Raw genomic sequence first — 23,359 nt, 5'->3', positions numbered from 1 at the left:
TGTTTCACGATATTTCGTAAGGGATTTATAGGCATACTGATGTTCCTGGTAACTGTGAAGCAGATAAACTAAACAGAACAGACACGACCCTGCTTTTAGACTCTGTAAAAGAAGGAATATATGCAGTATATGCCTCTAGCTATTTGTAGATACTTAATTCACAAACATGTTATAAAAATAGCTGAGTCTCGGTGGAGTCAGTCCGTATCGTAACAAGCAAGCAAACAGACTATGAAAATTCAAAAGGAATGACACAAGAACTTTAGTTGGAGTGCTAACAGGTCACTGTCATACTGGGAACACAATGCAATTACCATTATAGAAGCTTTCAAAGGTCGAGGATTTCTAGACGATGTTTTGGCGGTTGCACAGAGCAAACTTTTTATTCTGATGAACGATGGTTTCACAATTGACCTCCTAAAGGGTGCGTCGTAAGATATTTACTCTTCTTAGCTTGGCAAACGACGGGTAACGTTGAGAATATCTAGTGACTTGAGACTACTGGAGGCTATCAGTCAAAACACTTGTCGAACACTTTCTCTTTGTTTGGTTTGAGATATTAGATGTATGGTCTATGTAACTAATAACACTTAACTTTTGACGAATTTCTCTGATTATCGTTGTAATTTACGTAATAATAAGTGTTACGCCGCTAATCTATATAAAATTCTGCATTGAACTAAATTGTGGTCATCGTCATAATCGCGTTTATTTAAAGTCTTCATAATCATCCATTCAAATGTAAGTATGCATTTATATGCACTGCGTTCGTGAGAACAGTTAGAGTCACTTATTTATTGCAATTCAATCATCTGCGTAACTCGTGTTTACTGCCACCCAGTAATATTGTAATCACCCAGTCAACATCTAGGTTTGAACTAAGAGTCACGTTTAAACCAGTTTTGATTCTTTGTATACCAGTTAGAGTGCCGTTACAAAGCCCGCGAATTTGTAGAGGCTCTGTGGTCTTACTAACGATAGCTTTTCCAAAACCTCATACTGTGGAGCCCAGAAATGCTTGAAGCGTTGCCTTGCCAATGCGAGACAAGTACGTAAGAGACGTCTCAATCTTGGTTTTACCGATTTGCACATGACTATTGCAGTTTTTCACCCGGTAGAAAGCTCTATAGTTTACCAAGGAAAATAATTGTAAAAAGTAATGTGATGCTTGAAGAATGTTAGTCTAACTGTGAACTAATTCCTAAAAACCGTGTCTTGTATTATGAATTCTTTCCGCAAGATCAAACTGTGAATAATATTTGAAAGTTGGACGTCGTTTACGTCAAGCTATTCGTCTGAAACGACCTGAGTCATGGTTTCTTCATGACGATAATAGACCATGTCCTACTGCATTGATTCTTCGCATTGTTTCCAAAAACACGTTCCGTTGTATAGTTCCTCAATTACCGTATTTGCCTGATTTAGCTCAGTGTGACTTCTGGCTATTCAGCAAGCTCAAAAAGCCAATGCAGGGACACCGTTTTGACACGATTGAGGTTATAAAAGCCGAATACAAGAAGGTTCTGAAGGCTATATCCCGAAAGAAGACTATACCGACTGTTTTGAGGACTCGGTAAAAGTGAGTTTTATCGAATGAGGACTACTTTGAAAGAGATGAAATCGATTTTAAAGAATAATGAAAGAATACGCATTTTATAAAAAAATTCAACTTACTTATTAAAATCTTTTAATAATGAGTTTAGTAAAGATTTTGTGAGCTCCATCTTTGTTGTACATTGGGTATGCAGCAAGCTTTTATTTACTATACTCTACCATCTCGCTACTTTAGCAAAGCATTAACTGTCATAAGTAACTGCTGTTGCTAAATTGTGCCATATTTGCGCCCCTCCGCGTCGCCTACCAGCAAAGGTTTCGTTTGCATAGCTGCTGGCGCCAAAAGCTTTTGAGCCGTTTGACTGCACATTTAAATATTTACACTGCCACGAACTCGCCGCACAGCTGTTCTCTAGATATTTAAGCCGTTAGCGTCGTTGTTTATTGAGATTTAGTGTATTTGGTGTAAATGTAAGGGAGTGAAAGGAAACGTATGTTCGATTGTAAAGTGACTCTTCCTAAAATATAGAATATATGTGACTTTTTTATTCCTCCAGATAAACTCCTTTCGAGATTAATTATAATTATAATTATTATCATATTATCAGCAAATTTTAACGGACACTAGTTGACAAATTTTTAATGGAATTTGCAAGACTGAGTTTGAAACATCTCGGCAGTCTTATCTTCTGCTAACCAGAAGACATAGACGAAACTGGCATTAGCCGTTTCAATAAATTTGTGAAAAGCTGAAAGTGTTTTGTCGAGTTGTAAGGGTCTCATGATCTTTGATGTAAAAGTTTTAGGTATCATTACGGACCGCCGTTCCAAGCTGTGAAAAACGTGAATTTCGTAGCAGATTTCCTTGCCGTTCGACGCCTATTGGTGAAACACTCCGACGTTTAGCCGATCGCCTTGAAGAGACTGGCACAACACGAGATGCTGTCAGGAGTGGCAGACCTCGGAGTAGCCGTTCTGCAGACAATATTGCTGCTGTTGCCGAGGATGTCATGGAAGCGCCGTCGACATCGACCAGACGACGTGCCACGCAAATGGGTGTCAGTCTACGGTGTTTTGGTACATGATTTGAAGATGTTTCCGTACAAAGTCCAAACGGTGCATCAGCTGTTAGCTGCTGACCGTCAATCGCGTCTAACATACGCTCAAGCCATCTTTAATCACCATCAAGAGGAAGATGATTTTTCATCAAAACTAATCATGAGTGATGTGGCCCATTTCCATCTTAGCGGGTACGTAAATAAGCAAAATTTACGCTTTTGGGAACTGAAAACCCGCGTGTAACCCACGAAGAGTCATTACACCCGCTCAAAGTCACTGTATGGTATGCTGTTTTTGCTGGAGGAGTCATCGGACCTTTTTTCTTCGAAGACGTCGCGAGCCAAACGGTTACTGGTGAGCGCTACAGAGCAATGATCAACGAGCTCTTTTTGCCGCAACTTGATGAATTGGGTTTAGAAAACATGTGGTTCCAACAAAACGGTGCAACGGCACACACTGCACGTGCCACAACCGATAAGCTGAAGAATGCATTTCCCGGGCGCCTAATCTCCCGTTTTGGCGATTTGCACTGGCCAGCAAGATCGCCTGATTTGACCGCTCTAGACTTCTTTTTGTTGGGCTTTTTGAAGTCGCGGGTTTATGTCAAACAAGCCTCTGACTCTTGTAGCTCATAAAGACAATATATCCGTCAAGAATGTGAGGACCTATCGCCGGAAGTTCTGGCCAAAGTTATGGAAAATGCGATAAAAAGGACTCAAATGACAACCAACTGTGACAGCGGCCATTTACTATATATGATATGATATACTCGACTTGATGTAACAAAATTTAAAATACCAAATAAAATAATCCACAAGCAGAATCAAAGTTTTTCATTTTTTTTTTAATAGACAGCCAAAAAACATCGGAAGATTATTTTTGCGCCACCTTGTATTTGTCGGATTTACGGTAAATTTTCAGAGAATATTTCCAAGATATTATATAGGAAAATTCAAAACAAAACTATTTTTTTCGAAAATGCTGACTACTGTTAATCCCTCAAATAAAATACCCTCTACAGTTTCTTTTGCTTGGGTATGGAAAGTAAGCAAGTATCCACGAAGGAAGCTGGTGGCATTTGGTCACCAATGACTACACAAATATTTACATAATTTGCATGCAGCTGTTTTGGTCTCTTTGCTCCGACAGTGGTGTGAGCACTTAAGCGAGTTAATAAATTATTGACGCAAAGCATCTAGTAAATGCAGCCGTTTTTTCTGCTGAACAAAACTGCCATATTTAAAACTGTGTTATGGTTTTAGTAATTTACTATTTTTTCTGCACCGTTGCATACAATCTTTTACGCTTTTGCATATGCAACGTGTAATTCGCTCCTATTTTTGCATTACTTGGATATTTACAAGATTTTTATAGCCTGCAAAGTACCTTATATGTATGTGTAGTATATTTCATTGAAATCCGACCTGAATGTGCAGCAAGCGCGACGAGCTCGAAGCGATTGATATGGAGCTCTAAGTGCGGTTGCAGCGCCTCTTTCCTCTTAGGAATGCTGCTAAGGCGCGTCGTACAGTAACAACACTCGTTAGAAGGTGCCACGTCAGCGCTGGTGTGTTGCTCCGAATACTGGAAACAAACAAATAAATTCTATTTAACCGTAATGTACGCCACTTTTCCGACGATACCCTTTACCCAGCTGCATCTGCAGGCAACTCAATTCCCATAATGCCGGTTTATTTGCTGAAAATATCAATTTGAACGTAAATCGAGCTTAAATCTAATGGAGCTTCCTGCTCCCAACCGCTACTCTGACTGTATTATTTACACATGAGAAGCAAACCAAATCACACCGCAAGCACGAATAAGTGAAGTCAACTAAAAACCTCATAAGTTTTAGCATATATCTATTTTGGGCTTGCAAAGTCGCCGGCGTTCGTCAGCTTGGCCAAACTGTCTGTTTGTTGGTTGCAAACTTGCTTAACTGTTGACCAATGTGCCATCAAATGTCCAATGACCACTTTACAATGTCCATACATAACTGTAGTTATTGGCTAAGAAAGTGCTGCGTGCTGAAGGAAGAAGTTCCCAAGCTGTGTGTAAGCGCCAAATATGGGCAAAATGATCAAACCAAATATCACATAAAGTGAATAAAAGAATTGCCTTACATGTTCTCAGCCTCAGTAATGGGCGCAATATTGATTGCGGCGACACTGAGAGAAAGTAGTGTTCAAGATGTTGGAAATTTGTTTTATTTTTTATTGGAAGTTTTGTTGATAAGTTTTGGGCATATCAAAGACTTGGTAACGCAGTTCAAGACAATGAAGATGAGAGGAGCTTCAATGAAAACTTTAGTAAACAAAGTAATATAAAATCCTTTGTCGTCCTCTTCACAATAGAATTTCCAGTCGAAAATGCCTATCAAAGCTACAAAGGTATATGACGTGATCTTGAACCCATAGCAGATCTTCTATATCAAACACATAGATTTTTCATAATTCACGTTTTTAGAATGCAATTTTGTAGTAGGGCTTGTATTGGCGACCACACTACTACCCATCACTCGAGGTAAACATATAACGGGTGATCCAAGTAAAGGTACTTTTTTCAATAGCCAGATCACGAGTGAGTTGTGTACAGCTGTTTATTGTTGGATAATATTCGACCGAATAGATCACGCCCAGCCAGCAGTAAAGAACGAAAACCATGGAGCGTCGATTCGGTTACGATCGCAGGAACTTGGACTGACGTATGGAAATTGAGGGCGTACAAAATAGTTCTTATGCAAGAAGACCTTCCCAAGCGACATCGCTTCGCTCTATGCCTCTTGAAAAGTTCCAAGAATATCCGACGTTTACGATCCAAATTTTGTTCAGCATTCAGGCCCATCTCTGGTTCAACGGGTATGTAAATATGTATGTATTTTATGCCTGAAATTGAAGCTCGTAAACTCGACGACATTTCGTTTCAACAAAATGGCACCACTTCCCACACATCGCTTCAATCAATGGAATTATTGACAAAACACTTCTGTGAGCAGATATATTTACGCTTTGAGCCAGTCGACTAGCCAGGATCGTGTGATAACGTCTTTAGAATCTTTCCTGGGAGGATGTGTAAAGTATAGCTAAACATCAGGCCAGTTACCAGTCGAAATGCTCGAACGATTCATCGAAAATTGGACTCAACAGATGGACCTTCTGAGACATAGCCGCAGTCAACATTTGAAAGATATAATCTCCAAAAAATAAGTGCCAAAGAATGTTCTTCCGATTGTTAATAAACATTCTCCATTAAATTTGAAGTTTTGTGCTTTTTCTTTACAAAAAAGTATGGAGCCTCGAAAGGGATCACCCTTTAGCATCTGTAAACAGCACTTCACTTCGTCACTCGTGTTGAGTCAGTCTATAAACCTGGTTGACTTTAAAGGCAAAGTGTCAACAAAGAAGCAGACTAAAGCGGACGGCATAATCCTAATTTATGCGCAAATAATGATGAGCACGACAATATGACTTGTTGTAACCGCAAGCAGACCGGCACCACCGCAACAATAACAAATAAAAATTCATTTTGCGAAGCGAAAATGACATGCGAGGTGAGGTAGCAGAGAAAAGCACAAATAAAACCTTTAGTAAGGAAAGAGTATATATTGGAACGTTCGGAATTCAGATGAGAACATGCAAGCGATAAGGAGTGTGTGTTTGGATGGAGAAAGCCTGTTGACTTGGCGTCCGAATTGTGATTTTTACATACATAGATGGTGATTATTTGGATTTTGATGGGCTTTATTGCAAAAATCATTATATTTTAATAAAACATGAAAAACATAAAAGAAAAGTCGTAGTTCGGTCGGTTGCTAAGCCCCTAGCGCCTCTTATTGGAAACTAACTGCTTATCTTTATGTGAACCCTTTTCTAATGGAAATTATGCATAAGCCACGTGACTGTGAACGGCAACATCTCATGATTTTTGAACTGACAGCCGACTTTGTGTGAATGGTTATTGTTTCGGTCAAACCTTTATGCCACCTTCTGCTGCCTTTTGCTGCAGTGAAATATTTTGGCTTGTATGCCCGTTAAATACAAGTATATGAAAGTGATCAATAACAATTGAGTTGCCGACTGAGCGCAGTTAAAGTCGCATTTTGATATATTCTCTTCTTTTGAAAACGCTTCTTTTGAAAGCACTTCTTTGCACATACTTAACTATTGAATGGCTTACACTTATTGAAGAAAGAGGCACACGTTGCCCATTATTTATCACTTTCGGCTGCAGCGTCGTGTACGACAGTAATCTCCAAGTGGGTGGCGCACACATAATTTAATTAAATATTGGAATTACTCTAACGCGAGCATTATCTGTTGACACGTGCACTGTAACGGGCATCCATTGAGCAGTTTACACCGTCTTTGTTGGCTGCTTTGTTGTGGGCTCCGTTGTCACTCAAAACTCCAACAATTTTTTTTTTATTATAGAAATCATGTTTTTGAAGTCGTGGTTAAGATATCGCGTAAGCGATTCGATATTTTGTTGCAAAATTCGTTAATTTTATTCAACATAGTTCCTTTCAAGGGTGATACACTGATTACAGCGACCCTCAAACTTTTCGATATCACTTTTGTGGTACGATTTGTCCTTTGCTTCAAAATAGTGCTCAGTTTCGGCGACCAACTCTTCATTCGACGAAAATTTCTTCTCGGTGAGCATTCATTTGAGATCTGAGAACAGGAAATAGTCGCTCGGAGTCAGATTTGGAGAATATCGTGGATGTGAAAGCAATTCGAAACCAAATTCATGGATTTTTGCCGTCGTTTTTTCTTACTTGTAACACGGTGCATTGTCTTGGTTAAGTAGTACTTACTCTTTCTCCGGCCTTTTTCGGCGATTTCGTCCTTGAAATGATCCAATAACGCTATGTAATAGTCGCTGATCCTTCCTTTTTCAAGACAGTCAATAAAAATTATTCCATGCGCAACCCAAAATGCAGACATCTTAACCTTGCCAACCGACTGTTGCGTTATCCCGGCCTTTTAACGGATTCATCGTGTTCAGACCACTCGGATGACTGCCGATTGGACTTCGAAGAGAAATGATGGAGCCATTTATCATTCATTGCCACATACCGACTCAAAAACCTAGTTTTATTACGATTTAACATCTCCAAACACTGCTCCGAACCATCAGCTCGTCAGCTTTTTTGGTTTAAACTGAGCGCGGCACCCACCTTTCACAGAGCTTTCTCATACCCAAACATTCTTGAATAATATGATGTACACGACCAGTGGATATCTTAAGAGTGCTCGATATCTTGATGAACTTCACTTTACGGTTATCCAAAAATTTATGGAGTTTTTTGATTTTTTCGTCGGTAGCAACACCAATCTTTGATGGTTGATTTTCCTGAGGCAGTGTTCGGAAACTCCTCATTAAACCAAGTTTTTGTGCTTCAACTGTATTTTTTCGGCTTTTTTTTTTTGTTTCACATTGAAATGAAGACTACTACAACAAGTATACCAAAGAATAATATGAATATTTGTTTAACCTAAATTTTAAATCACTCTTTATCGCAGTCATTAAGCGCTGTGAAGAGTGCAATATAAATGCAATTTGTCATACAAAAATATTTACACTTTTATGCCAGCCGATCATCGCCTTCGCGCAGTCATTTAAAGCTGATGGTGTCTCACATTTGGTGTCTTTCCTTTTAAGTCTTTCAATTAAGAAATGTATTTTTAGTCTATATATGTATGTAGCTATATAACGGCTTGCGGCGGACGTAGTGTTTATTATTTTTGCCACCCGCTCACTCACTCGTTTAGCTATTTGTTTATGTCATTGCAATATTCAGCCTTATTGAAATTGGGTTGAGTTTATTTTGTTAGACACTCGGTCATGATGCAACTGCTTCTTGGCTGGTAGTTCTCCTTATGACTTTCTACACTAACTGCAACTTGAACTTAGCCTCTTTACCGCAATTCAATTGTGAAATTTGGCAACTCATTTCGAGTGCTTTACACACTTACTTGAAGCACTGTTGCATTTTTTGGTGTTGCTGTAAAGCTTTACATCATCTGCCCAGCTTTGTTCAGCCTACTTCCCAGTTAGCTGTTTGCTCCATAAGTTTGTCTGCCTTTCCTATTGTTCGTCTTCGCTTAAAGTTCCATTATCCATTTCCTTATTTGTTTTCTCTCCGCTGCATGCAGTCTCTGGCGCACTTACTCTTTTCTTCGTCATGCCATAAATCAACGATAATTCATTTAAATTCATATGTCGTCATATTGTAAGACTCACTCAGTCATATGTCATACCATGTTATATAAAATATAGTTTAGCGAATATGTCTGTAATTCATAAAATATAGAGTATTCCTTAAGATTGTATATGGTTCATATTGCTCGCTGAAGCGCTTCGAATTACATTTGCACCTGGTTTTCACCTCAAAATCTACTGCAAACCACGAACTTTGCTTGTTGGCTTTGTTGTTACTTTTATTGTGGTTTTATTAGCTTTTGCCTAGGAATGTCGTCAGTTGGACTTGAACTAGAAACTCAAAAGAGTTCACTTTCTTCATATATTTGCTCTTGAAGTAGTTCACAGATTGAGCTTACAGTCTTCACGTTGACATTTTTTCTGATAGATCAGTGTTCTGTTGCATACTAAATTGCTGAAGCAGGGTCCATGCCTTATGTATTCTACAAAACAAAATTTATTTCAATTCAAGCCTCTTGTAGATGCCATTTTTATAGTACAACTGCTTCTTTGTTTCAAAATAGGCCTCAGTTTCGGCTATAAGCTCTTCATTCGACGAAACTTTGTTTGGGGCGTGCATTCTTTTGAGATCTGAAAACAGAAAATAGTTACTGTGGTCAGATGTGAAGGATAACATTACATAGGGAAGCAATTCCAAGCCCAATTCATGAACTTTTGCCATCGTTTCTGTCTTCTGACGCATGCATTGTTTTGGTGATGCATTGTTTTGGTGAAACGGCACTTTCTTTTTTTTCAAATGCGGCTGTTTTTCGGCGATTACGTCCTTTAAATGATACAATAAAGCTATGTAATAGTCGCTAATGCTTCCTTTTTCAAGGTAGTGAATAAAAATTATATCATGCGCATCCCAAAATACAGACACCGAAACCTTGCCGGCCGATTGTTGCGTTTTTCTACGCTTTGGAGCGGGTTCATCTTCTGCTTTCCACTCGGATTACTGTCAATTGGACTCAGAAGTGAAATGATGGAGCCATGCTTTATTCATTGTCATAGTATATCGTCGCAAAAACTGGGGCTTATTACACTTGAACACCTCCAAACACTGCTCCTAATCATCAACTCGTTGGGTCAAAATTGAGCTCATACGGCACCCACATTGCACAGAGGTTTCTCATACTTAAATATTCATCTGCTATCTTGAAAAACTTCACTTTACATTCATCCGACATTATATTGTGGAGGGTTTTGTTGTTTCGTCTGTAACGGTAATCATTTTACCATGTCTAAACTTAGCATACCAATCCTTGTTGGTTGATTTTTATGAGGCAATGTCCGCAAACTTGTCGCTAAATCAAGTTCTGGCTTCAGCTGTATTTTTTTTTTTTTCAAAAAGCAATATGATGTTAGGGCTAATTGAAAGTCTTATAGATTTTATTCTAGTAGCGCCATCTATATTTCAGTCCGGAAAGTTTTCAATTGACCCGACATATTTGTATTTGGCCTCAAGAAACTTCACCCTCCATTTCATAAAAATAATGCATAAAAAGCTATGTATATATTTGTATTAAAAAATGTAATAAGTAAAAGTTTACAGTAAATTGGATATTATTTAAAATACATACTATGGCAGTGGTTGGTTCCCATCTACAAGGAAAGCAGGTCATTTGTTCACATTTCCCATAAGTGCGGCAAGTTGATAACAAAAAAGAAAACTTGCAAGTGAATATGAAGCTCGTGAATATTTACAGTTTTATGGCTAAAGCCATTACTCACCCACTCACACACACACACGTATTAACATTAATGTAATCATATCGGTGTCCTAGTTAGTGCCGTTGCGATTCACATATTTTTCGGCGATTTATGACTATAATAATCCACACAGGCAAACATACGGTTGTTGAAATATTGCACATCTTTATGTGCGGCTTGTGATTAACGAGGCTGCTGAATGCACCGTGTGACCCTTGTAACACATCAATGACCAACAGGTTGTTTGACAAAATGTGAATAGTTTCTTACACTCACACATACATACATACATATATACACTTTATGTGGTCACGTTCCATGTGGCAATGCAATATGGTTATATAATAAAAGTTCGGTATGTCGAACTAATCTTTAAGTATCGTTAGCCAATTGTGGTGAGTAATCACACTGTTTTAAAAGCGACTAGTTATAAAGTGCTTTAGAACTAGTATCTGCAGCAAACCCAGGTAATCAGCTGTTATTTAATAAATGCTGCTGTCCGTGGAATTGTAAGACATGTTAATTGTCACATTTTGGTATCATTATATGAAATATACTAGTATCTTTACTAGTTTAAAACGACCTCGTTCAATTTATAAACTAAGGAGATTTTCATTTGGACTTTGATCACGTCAGTTGTCACATTCTGTGTTGTAAAATGTACTAGTCACTTAACTAGTTCAAAACGGACTAGCTCAATTTATATGCTCAGTAGATTTTAATTTAAATATTTTTCATGTCAGTTGGTAAATTTTGGTTTATGAAATATACTAGTAACTTAACTAGTTCAAAACGGACTAGTTCAATTTATATGCTCAGTAGATTTTAATTTAAATTTTTTTCATGTCAGCTGGTAAATTTTGGTCAATGAAATATACTAGTAACTTAACTAGTTCAAAACGGACTAGTTCAATTTATATGCTCAGTAGATTTTAATTTAGATTTTTTTCATGTCAGTTGGTAAATTTTGGTTTATGAAATATACTAGTAACTTAACTAGTTCAAAACGGCCTAGTTATAAGTATATGCTAAACTAATTTTTATTTGCATTTTGTTCATGTCAGTTGTCACATTTTGTTAATAATGGATGAAATGTACCGGTATCTTACTAGTTAAAAAGAGACTAGTTCTATTTATATACTCAGGAGGGTTTTATATCAGATATTGTTCAAAAATTACCGAGTTATCGGTGTAATTAAGCGTTCCATTTGAGCTGAACTTTCAACTTTCCAATAAAAAAAAATATGAATCTACTGCTTTTCGGATTACTTAAATTGCAGACAGAAACTTTTAGTGGAAGTGCTATTTTTCTGACTACTACGACAATGTCTCATATATGTTACATACTTATGTATGTGTGGTCGTAAATATTTATGTACTCTTATGCATGTGAATATAAAATAACTCTATAAAAGGCCGTACATGAAAATTGATTAGAAACTAGCAATTTATGATTTTTGCTAGTTATTATAAAATATGTTGAAAAATTTGGTTGTCAACATTTTCTGAGTTTCTTCAACTTTGAACCTTTGCCAAATGCGGTTAGGTGTTACTAAATCCATGTGCACATGCAAATGCATATAACACATATGTACGTAGCTTTAAAAGGCAATAAAATGGTATGATTTAATACGGTGAGCATGAAATTTATAAACAACTGTAAAAAACAACTTTTATATGATTTCAATAAAACAAGAAATAAGAAAAAAATTTTTAACTTGATTCTGATCCATCGGTTTGTATGGCAGCTATACTACTATGAACAAAAAATAGTTAGACTTAGTCCATAACATTAAAATTCTAAATTTAATCTTCAAAATCTATGTCGTCCCCCTCAAAGTAGTCCGCCTTGTTCCGAATACACTTGTGCCAACATTTTTCCAATCCTCGAAACAGTTATTAGAGTCAATTTCCGAAACAGTCTGCAATGCACATAGCGATTCACGTATAGTGTCTCCAATTAACTCTTTAAATTAACTTCGAGTTTGCTGAATAGCCAGAAGTTACACGGAGCTAAAACAGAAGATACAGTGATTGCGGCACGATATTGGTCGAAAATTTGGCGAAAAACTCAAGAAGAATCAATACATTATGCGTCGGTGCGTTATCGTGGTGCAAAAACCAAAGTTGTCTACCCATAATTCCGGCATCTTTTTACGAATAGCTTCACGCAAATGACGCATAACTAATAGTATTTCCTGTTGAAAACTTGGCCGGTTGGAAGGAATTCGGCGTGCACCATACCTCAATAATCGAAAAAAACCGTCAACATACCCTTGATTTAGACCTGCTTTCACTTGGTTTTTCGGCTTCAGCTCACCTTTGCCACGATATTCGGACGTTTGTTCATCTATTTCCAAGTCGTAAGCACAGATCCGAGACTCATCGCCAGTAATAATACATATGTTTAATGACATCCTGGTAGTCGTAAGACATTGTTTCTCAGATGTTAATTCGACATTGTTTTTCGAAAAAGTTGAGTGATTTGGTACAAAGTGTGCTTTCACATTCCTTAGGCCCAAATGATCTTTCAAAATGGTTTTGACTGATGCTTCCGATATTTCAACGATCCCAGTAAGACCTCTGATTGTTAATCATAGATTCTCAAGCACCGATTCCTTTATATTATTGACGTGTTGATCATCAATTGATGTTAATGTCCGTGCTGGACGTGGTTTGTCGTCTTACTATTTTTTGCTTGTAACTTGTATGTTTTATTAATCCGATCTGAACAATTTCTCGGGAAATTGTACTGCTGCTTTGTGAAATAATCCTCTACCGCAGAACCTTTCTGTGAAAAACACACAACTTCGACTTTGCAGATGTTGTCATCTTTCTAGCCTCTGCACCATATAATAGGATGGGAATATTAATGATATGTGACTTGTAGAATTTGGTCTTCGTTCGTCGACCTCGTACTACTCAATTTCGTACTTAAATTGAAGTAGCATTCTTAATACGTTTGCAGTAGTCGTCATCGAAAGGAGGGTCTTTCATCCGAGGCTGCTGTGTTCTTTCACTGGGAGTATTTTTTACGTGGCGGGTCCCAACCCCAGCTCAGAACCCTTGGAAGAGCTGATTCGCCTTCTCACTTTAGCTCGCCTTCAAACGGACGTTTTTTTGGTTGACCAGGCGATACTTGGTCTTAGACCGGAAGTCGTGAGCTGCTTGAGCCATAAGAAAAAGAATTGTTTTTGGCCACTCACAAGTAAATGGCGCTCAGAGAACTTTCCTCATTTGCGTGCACATCTACACATGGCTCCATCCTTCTTGAAGTTATCTTGTCAAATATAAACAAGTTCTCTATGTAAGGACTGTATTTCGCTCTATCAGTTTGCATGAGAGCTATATGCTGTAGAACTTGAATTTTATAGTTCAGTTCGTATGAGAGCTTTATGCTATAGTGGTTCGTTATCGGCAGTATGTAGCAACAAACGAGAAATTTCTGCGAGAGAAAAAAACGTGTGTAAAATTTCAGATCGATATCTTAAAAACTGAAGGACTAATTTGCGTATTTACAGACAGACGGCTATGGTTAAATTGACTCAACTAATCACGCTGATCGATTTTGTACGAGTATATATTTTATAGGGTCGCCGACGTTTCCTTCTGGGTGTTACAAACTTCGTAACAAACTTAATATACCCTCTTCAGGGTATAATAAAAATTCAACAAATGAGCGAGTACAATAAAATGACGGAAAATAAAATATTATAAACTTTTTATAATTAAACTTTACCGCCAAAAATGTGTGATTATCTTTGCCCGTCTTTCTCTTCAGAAAAGCAGACGTCGCTTTATTTGTTTCATACCTCTTGGCTACGACTGCTGTCTGCAGTCGTCGCAGTCAAGACAATAACGGTCTATAAATTAAAAAGTTGTGCTCGTATCAACAGCTTCAGCAGGCACACGCCATTTGTACAACAATACAAACAAATGCATGTGTAATTGCAGATAAGAACACACGAAGTATAAATGTTCCAGGCGAACGACAAAGCGAAAGTGGCAGCCAAAAGTAACTGACTGCCTGAGCCTGAGTTGGGAAACCAAAGGCGCAGCAAGCCAACCAACCAAACTTAATAAACTTGTTGTAGTGGCATATAAATCGTGAAATATTTTTGCAACAGTTACAAGAACATGAGTGATAAAAATTACAGAAAGCGACGAGCTTCGGAGAAGTCGAACCAGTTTGGCGGCTAACTAGCGAGCTCAAGTGTGGGGGACGCAACTATTTACGAGTGTTTATTAAAATGGCTCGAGCGACGCAGAAATGCGTTGCGCTTACGCATGAACACGCAACGCACTTAGACGACTCGAGGAGTTGAAATTGCTGCAGCGCCAAAAACACTTTGTCACTCAGGGAGTCTGTCAAAACTGTCGCCACTGTCAGCGGCATGGCCATAAACCTGACAGTGTATACGAGTACCACCATTGTCGGCAACAACAAAACGAGCAAGAACAATATCAACGAACAACAACAATAACTGCGTTGCCAATGTCATTGCTGAGCAGCGCTAGGCAGACGACAGCACAAAAAGATAGACACGAGCGGCGTACAGGCAAAGCGCAGCACGTGATGACGTAATAGTTTTTTCTAGTTTGTTTTTTCTTTGCAACGAGCAATCAGTTTGCTGCAAAAATGCTATTTAAAATGTAGTAGCTGCCACCGAAACAGGCAAAGACAGGCAACTGAACGTCTTGGTTGGCGTTTGCAACATTTAAATTCTTGCTACGCCCAGTCGTGTTGCAAGGTTGCGAGGTCTACACCACGACGATCTTTGTTGTTATGTTGCTTGTGGTAGTTAGATAACAATCGCAGACACTTTGGCACCAACGAGGCAGCAGACTTACGAGTACACATGCATATTCATCTATCTATTTTGTACTCTACACTCAGAGCAATTGGTTATGAAATAGTTCACAACTAGTATGAACCACAGATCTAACTGGTGAGTCGACTGTTTTTTCCCCATAAGCAACTGGTATGTTTTCCCCAATTCATTCTACGGACATTCCGAAATCCTCTCTCATTGCGCCTTGGAGCCGACTCCTTGCGGTATTTTCGCATGGATCGAAACTCAAGGTTAAGATTGATGGGAAAGTCTCCTATCGGAGGCTCGTATTCAACTCTTGCTTTAAACTGCAAAACCACTGTAGCATCTTTCGAGCAGAAGACGCAGCCATTAAGATGTACTTTTCCATAGTACGGCTTTGTTTAGAGAGATATGCATCCACTCCGATAACAGAGCTGCTATATAGACCTTGAGCTCACTGACAATGAGCTCAAAGCTAGTGACAATAACAATAGTATCAAGCTACTTCTTGAAATATGTCTGGAGGGTGCCTGACCGTGTTGGAATCGCCGGAAACTGTAAAGCCGATGACCTTGACACCTCTCCAAATTCTTTCAGGATGGGCACGAGCAGGGGTTCTCTTGTCATTGTGCTCTTAGTAAGATTCATATGACCGCAATGATAGGTGCTCCAACGGCTCCTCCCGATGAGGCTAACGATTTTGGAGAACTTTACTTGTTAAACTTGCCAAGAGGAAAACGAGATGGCCACATCTAGGCCGCGTCAATAAGTTTTTGGCAGTTCCTGGACATTTTGTCGTTTCGTTCAATACCTAAGAATTTTGAGCATCATAACGGAAAATAGTAGTATTCTAGCCGTACGAAAAATCAACCTATTTACTTATCTAACCTAATTACTACGTTTACAGCAAAAACTTGTCGATAAAAACATTAAAAGGACGGTACTGGATATATACTAATCAACTTAAGAAAGAAGAAACTTTCCGATGATATATGAAGGGTGATATATTTCGAGGTTCCCTATTTTTTAAAGCAAAAATACAAAACTTCAAATTAAATAGGGAATACTTATTATCATTTGAAAGAACATTCTTTAGCATTTTTTTTTTTTGAAGGCTAGTCTCAGATAATCCATCCGTAAAGTCCAATTTTTGATGACTCGTTCGAGCATTTCGACTGGTAACTGGCGAATGATATGCGTGTTATGTCCTCAAGAAAAACTCTATCCGTGTGATATCACACGATCTTGGTGGCCAATCGACCGGCCCAAAATGTGAGATTATCTGCTCTTCGAAATGCTCTCTCCATAAATCCATTGATTCGTGCAACGTCTTGTTTTTCTGGTTGAAATTACAGCTTTTGAATTTCTTCAGGTTGCTCTTCGTCCCAAATGCGGAAAGAATGCTTTTTTACATAATCCTCGAGCCAGAAATGGGCCTCATCGCTGAACAAAATTTGATTCGAAAACGTCGAATCTTCTTGAAACTTTTCAAGAGCTCATAGAGCGAAGCGATGTCGCTTGGAAAGGTCGAGCAGCTTCAGTTGTTGACATAAAATGCGTCCAAACGGTCCATACGTGAGTACGAGTTGCTGCGAATTGCGCTAACTCGACTCTCCACGGTCTTCGTGTACACTCTCAGCTACGGCTGCTATATTTTCTTCACTGCGTGCTGAACGTAGTCTATTCGGTCGAATATTATCCAGTAATGAATGTTGAGTCTCAAGATGGGTGATGGTGTTGCGAATAGTACGATTAGTAGGCCGATTGTGTTGATGATAAGTTGAGCGAAACGCAAGAAACACATTCTTTAGAGAACGTGTATTTTCGTAATAAAGTTGAACGATTTCTTAACGTTGTTCAGACGTAAGTCTTTTCATGAAGAAATGACAAACAATACTGAATAAAAATAACATGACAGCTTGACACGACTCACGTGTGATCGTCGAAAGAAGCTATTTAAAAAAGTACCTCTACTTGGATCACCGGTTGGATGTCCTAAACATTTTTTTAAGAGATATACTTTTTTGCACAACAAACATTAGTTTCGGTTCGCTTTGTCTCATTCGAAAGGTCTGGATTTCTTCATTCTTAAATTTTCTCACATTAAAAATCGGTTAATAATTGAGATGAAATCACTTACAACTTTTAGATATTGCCTTAAAATTTAAATGAAAAATTCAAATATCTAAACCAAATTTAAGTCAAAAACATAATTAGATAATATTTAAACATTAAATATACTTTTTAAACAATTTGCACATCAGACACCAGAAAAAATTCAATCACCATTACATAACCTAGCAATTTAACCATAAACTTTAAATTTTAAAACTTGCAACCCGAAGAAACTCTCCTCCACATTACCTGCCGCATTTTGTAGCGGAAAGCGGAAGCGAAAACCGCAAGAAATTCTGCAGACTGACAGTGACAGCTGTTGTTGTGTGAAACGAGCAAAGCAAAGTGAGTAGGGAATCGAATAATTAAAGCAAAGAAATATAAATAAACGATGTACCTTAAGCATAATTGGTTTACATATGAAAAAGTGTGTGCAGCATGACTTGCATTTAATTTGCAATTTTAATTTAGAATTTCACTAACCGCTTGCTTCGCCCTAAACTGCCAGTCTGTCTGTTGCTGGCAGTCATTTTCTGCCAAACTTTTACCATCGGCACTACTGTCAGTTGTAACGAGCCAAGGGTTGGCGTGTTGATATGTCCTGTGGTTATTTTCTACTTAACATTTCAATTCATTAGAATTAACTCGTTTGTAAAGTCGCTCGGCGACTCGTTGCTTCTTGTGCTGCCTTTTTTCTCAGTATGCCTTTGTAACAGATATTTTTTGTTGGCTTTTGTTGATGTAAAACATATTTAAACATCCTAATGATCCCGTTGCATAACACCCGACCTACAAGGTAGAACGAAAACGCGGACCTGCCTCCAGCTAGACAAAATACTGGCATTGTGCATATGTATCCTGCTACAAGCATGTATCCTTTGCGGCTGATCCCATGACTCACCACTCGGCTAGTCAATGAGATTTATTAAACGTAGGCTGGTTGTATTTGTATGTCTACTCACCCAGATGAATTGTTTTGCAGGTAAATTAGCAAACGACTGCTTTGAGTTCGAATGCGAACTCCACTTGCAGCGCTGACTTCAGCTTCAACCACCATGTTGCGCATACGTCGTGCGCGCTTAGCGAGGTTAGAGAGTGGGTAATGGGTCCTTCTGCGCTATATGTACGGGTATGCCTTTCAACGCCTATCGCTGCTACTGCTGCTGTTTAACGGTGTTTCTGCGCCATGACAGCTGCTGAAAACATTTCCTGCTTGTAGCGCCGGCATATCTACGCACACATTTACAATAAGCTCATCCTCACATGCACATCCGTTTAGTTGCAGCTGTCCGCCACACGACCTATTCAAATTAAATGAAGTAAATTCCAAACTTTCATTCCTATGACCGCTTCATTCGCTCGGCGGCTCGGTGGCTTGGGGTCGCTGTGTCTGCTTGGCTTGGCGGTCGGCCGTCTCTTGTCTGTCTGTTTGCCGTTGCGCTTATCTGCCACACATCGGACTGCAGCCGTGGCAACGAGAGCTGGTGGCGGCGACGGCGGCGCCTCATGCCACCTTCATCAAGGTACATATGCTGCGGAAGCATTTGGCAGAATGATATTTGTGCTTACAGCAGCATTGTACAAGTGTACTTACATACTCCTTTGTATGGTATGTATGTATGTGTGCATAGGTTATAACTGTTTACATGACTCTGACTGACTGCTAGCTTTATTGGTTTGTGCTCGGTTGGCTGCCATTTGTGTTGTCTATCCGCCTGTGTTTAACTGTGGCAGCGAGCAGACGGCAGAGGTGGCGCGAGTGGCACGGTCCGGGCGACCTTTGTTTGTTTTGTTTGTAAATATTTACTACTCAAACCCCGCGCTATTTCGCCGCCGGCTTTCCAACAACTTCGAGTAGTTGTGGCAATGTTATTGACATGCTGTTACATGGTAATAAATCAATCCAAGTGCTGCAACATGTGTGCTTAGAGATGGCACTGCCAAACAACGGCGTTGACATTCGTGTATTTAAATATTGGAGTTGCAAAAAATGCATTAAAACAATACGTAAGGATGGGTAATACGTGGTAATGTACTTCATTTTGCTTCGTATCAGAGATATTTATGTATATTAAAAATAATCTTATATGAGATATTGGGTGATACATTTCGAGGTTCCCTACTTTTTTAAAGAAAAAACACAAAAACTTTAAATTTAAAGGGGAAAGTTTGCTATCATTCGAAAGAACATTGTTTGGCATTCATGATTTGAAGGTTATCTCTTTCAAATGTTGTCCGCGACTGTGTCTCAGATGGTACAGCCGTTGAGTCCAATTTTCGTTGACTCGTTCGAGCATTTCGACTGGTAACTGCCAAATGACACGCGTGATCTTTTGCTCCAAGGCCTGCAATGAAGAAGGATTGTTCGCAAAGACTTTAGACTTTACATAATATCATACGATTTTGCTGGCCAATTCACTAGTCCAAAACATGATATTATCTGCTCACAGAAGTATTCTCTCAATAAGTCCATTAAAACCAAATGTCGCCGAGAACACGAATTTCAGACATCATATAGTCGCCATTGACGGTTACGTTTGCACCGTCATAATTTTTCAAGAAATATGGACCGAAACACAATTCCACCGGCGCGCAAAATCCACACCAAACCGTTGTTTTATCTGGATAAAATAGCAGCTCTGGCATTTCTTCAGTTTGCTCTTCGTCCCAAATGCGGCGAAGTTGCTTGTTTACTTAACCATTGATCCAGAAACGGGCCTTATCGCTGAACAAAATATTGCTCCAAAACGTCGGATCTTCTCATAACTTTCCAAGAGCCCATAGAGCGAAGCAATGTTGCTTGGGAAGGTCGAGCGGCTTCAGTTCTTGCACAAGATGTATTTGGTACGCTTTCAATTTATCATCTCGACGTAAAATGCGCCAAACCGTTCCATACGTCAGTCCAAGTTGCTGCGAACGACCTATGCAATCTTAAGGCAACTTTTAGTATTTAGAAAAAAATTAAGAAATACATATTGCTGATATCAAAAAGTGTGTTGACGAATATTTTCTTGGCCCCACTCCTGCCAAAGTAATCATTTATTAGTGATTCGTCAAATTAAGCACCCAGGGCTTCCATGGGCGGGTACTGAAACGAAAACCTTCAAAGCTGGAGAGTTCTCTTCCCTCCGGACAACATGCTACAGCCAGCGTAGCTGCTGTCTCTTGATTCGCTGAATTACGTCAATGTCGCCATATCTCGTACAGCTCATCATTCCATCGACTGTAGTACTCGCAACAATGTCAATACTCAAAGAACCAGAAATTTTCCGCAAAACTTTTCTCTCGAACATCCATAAGTCCGACTAATCAAATGATGCCATCGTCCATGAATGGACGGAAATGATTAGGGACTTGTCGTGTTCGGTCTTTGTTCGTCGTGAGAGGACTTTACTTTTCATGTGCCTGCTCAGTCCAAAGTATAACCTGTTAACAAGAGTGATTCTGGGTTGGATTTTAAGCCTGGAAGATAGCTGTCATCCAAAGGGATATCAAGAGAACTTGTTGAACACATTGTTCATCAAAATTTTGGCGTACGAAAGCTTAAATTGAGCTTAAAATTGTTCTCATATTCACCGATTTATGCCGATCTGATCTCCAGTCTAAACTTCTTAAGAGTGGGGTTTCTGAGAAGAAGTACGAGGCACTGAGGCGCATTGTAAAGAAAGAGACTAATTATATTGCAAAAATGTAATCGAAAAGTTGGAACAGGTGAACCCAACTAGTTATACTTTTTTATATAATTTCTTTTTTCCATCGAAATAAGTTTTCTTGAAAACGTTAGAAGAATAGATTTTAGCTCCAATGTTAAGTGTGTACTAGTCTTAAATAAAAATCCTTACGATAGTGTGATCTCAGCTCGCCGCTTAATTATTTCGATTTTCGGAATATACCGCAGAGCAGTCGTTAGAATACTCTCTTTTGCTATGTACTCCCGCGCTTAACACACCAACACACATACATAATCGCCAACTAATAACTTTTCTATGTCTTATCTTTTTATTTGCAGACGGAACTCTCACATAATTTGCAGCAGTTGTCGGAGAAGGCCCGTTCCACCACGGAATTCATACAGCGATTAAAAGGCATGAGTGACAAAGTGACGGTAAGTGAGTGCTCGCGGCGTGCTCTACAGAAAGTTAAAGCGCCGAGCGCCGGGTGAATTTTACGCAAACAAACTATGCATATTTTGTTGTTTTTTTTGCTGCGCTTATTAAAAAAATTAAAAAAGAAGAGACGCAACAAGATCCCTTGCCTTAAGTGAATGTGGCAACAATTACTTTTTCGTGCTTTCATGCAACCTTTTTTTTTAATATTTCAAATTCTGTAGTGTCGCTGCTTGGAAATAATGAAGGCATGCAACGCTCGAGGGCGCCTCGGCGCGACAGTTACAACTTTCAAAGTACATGTTCTTTTTGTTGTTGTTAAAGCATGTTGCCATTAACGCTAAGCCGAAATTCCTATAGAACTTTCATTAGGAAAACCGCGCAAATTACTGCAGCTTTCATAAAAATAGCGGTATTTACGACGAAACTTTTTAATTACGCATACTCTTTACTCTCCTGTCAGCTGAAGTACATTAACTTGCTCTGGGAGCGCGCATGGCTGGGCTGCTAAGACAGTTCGCGTTTACCTTAGCGCTGGCAGCGTGTTAATCTAAGCTAAAGCGTGAGCGTAAATAAAGGAAACTAGAAAAAAACTTTAACTTGGGCTGCACCACAGCTATAATACCCTATACAGGTGCATATATCATAGCCTAAAAAGGTAAATAAAGATTATAGTAGTCCGATCCGAACCATATTTTCGTAGGATGTAGCCTTGGACAGTGAGCTAAGCCACATTTCGTGAAGATTTCCTTAAAATAACTTAGTTCCGACGTTCTTGATGATGATTAACTTCTTGAAAAGAAAAGAAAGTTTGAAAATCATATCGATATTTCTAAAACTGAGTGACTAGTTCGCGAATCGCGGGTGATCCATGTAGAGGAGCTTTTTTCCATAGCCTATTTTTGATAGATAAAGGTTCTGCGAAAGATTTATTGTCCTTTGCGTATTGGCCACGGCGAATATCGCATTCGATGGAACGATGAGCTGTACGAGATATACGACGTCATTGACATAGTTCAGCGAATTAAAAGACAGCGGCTACGCTAGCTAGTTCATGTTATCCGAATGGACGAAAACACTCCAGCTCTGAAAGTATTCGACGCAGTACCCGCCGGGGGAAGCGGAGGAAGAGGAAGACCTCCACTCCGTTGGAAGGACCAAGTGGAGAAGGACCTGGCTTCGCTTGGAATATCCAATTGGTGCCACGTAGCAAAAAGAAAAAACGACTGGCGCCAATTAAGAAGAAGAAGATTTTTTGATAGATCCATACTTTCGACCATCCCAAGTAACATCGCTTCGCTCTATGGGCTCTTGAAAAGTTCCAAGAAGATCCGACCTTTTCGAGCCAACTTTTGTTCAGCGATGTGGCCCATTTCTGGCTTAACGAGTATGTAAATAAGCAAAATTACCGCATTTGGGACGAAGAGTAACCCGAAGAGATTCAAGAGCTGCCATTTAATCCAGAAAAGACACCGGTTTGGTGTGGTTTGTAGACCGATGGAATCAGCGGTCCATATTTCTTCAAATGATAATGCTGGTACGAACGTAATCGTCAATGGCGTCCGTTATCGCGTCATGATAACCGACTATTTGATGTTTGAAATAGAAGCTCGTAATCTCATCGACATTTGTTTTCAACAAGACGGCGCCACTTACCACACATCGCATCAATCAATGGATTTATTGAGAGAATACTTCGGTATGCAGCTAATCTAACATTTTGGGCCGGTCGATTGGCCACCAAGATCGTGTGATATGACAACGTTAGACTTTTTCCTGTGCTGATAAGTAGAG

The 23,359-nt window shown here is 39.1% G+C and overlaps 1 protein-coding gene across 2 annotated transcripts in view; it reads left to right on the top strand.

Moving 5' to 3' along the window:
• LOC120768294 (E3 ubiquitin-protein ligase TRIM9) overlaps positions 1 to 23,359 on the top strand; it is a 261,527-nt gene that overhangs the window by 215,541 nt on the left and 22,627 nt on the right. For both annotated transcript variants that reach the window (XM_040094923.1, XM_040094922.1), the window contains exon 2: positions 21,469 to 21,564. In XM_040094923.1, the coding sequence (XP_039950857.1) occupies positions 21,469 to 21,564 (96 nt within the window). The remainder of the gene's footprint in view (positions 1 to 21,468; positions 21,565 to 23,359) is intronic.

The sequence above is a fragment of the Bactrocera tryoni genome, chromosome 2, assembly GCF_016617805.1.
Source record: "Bactrocera tryoni isolate S06 chromosome 2, CSIRO_BtryS06_freeze2, whole genome shotgun sequence".
NCBI classification, from domain to species: Eukaryota; Metazoa; Arthropoda; class Insecta; order Diptera; family Tephritidae; genus Bactrocera; species Bactrocera tryoni.
The sequence above is the reverse complement of the archived record's forward strand: the minus strand, read 5'-3'. Positions and strand labels throughout refer to the sequence as shown.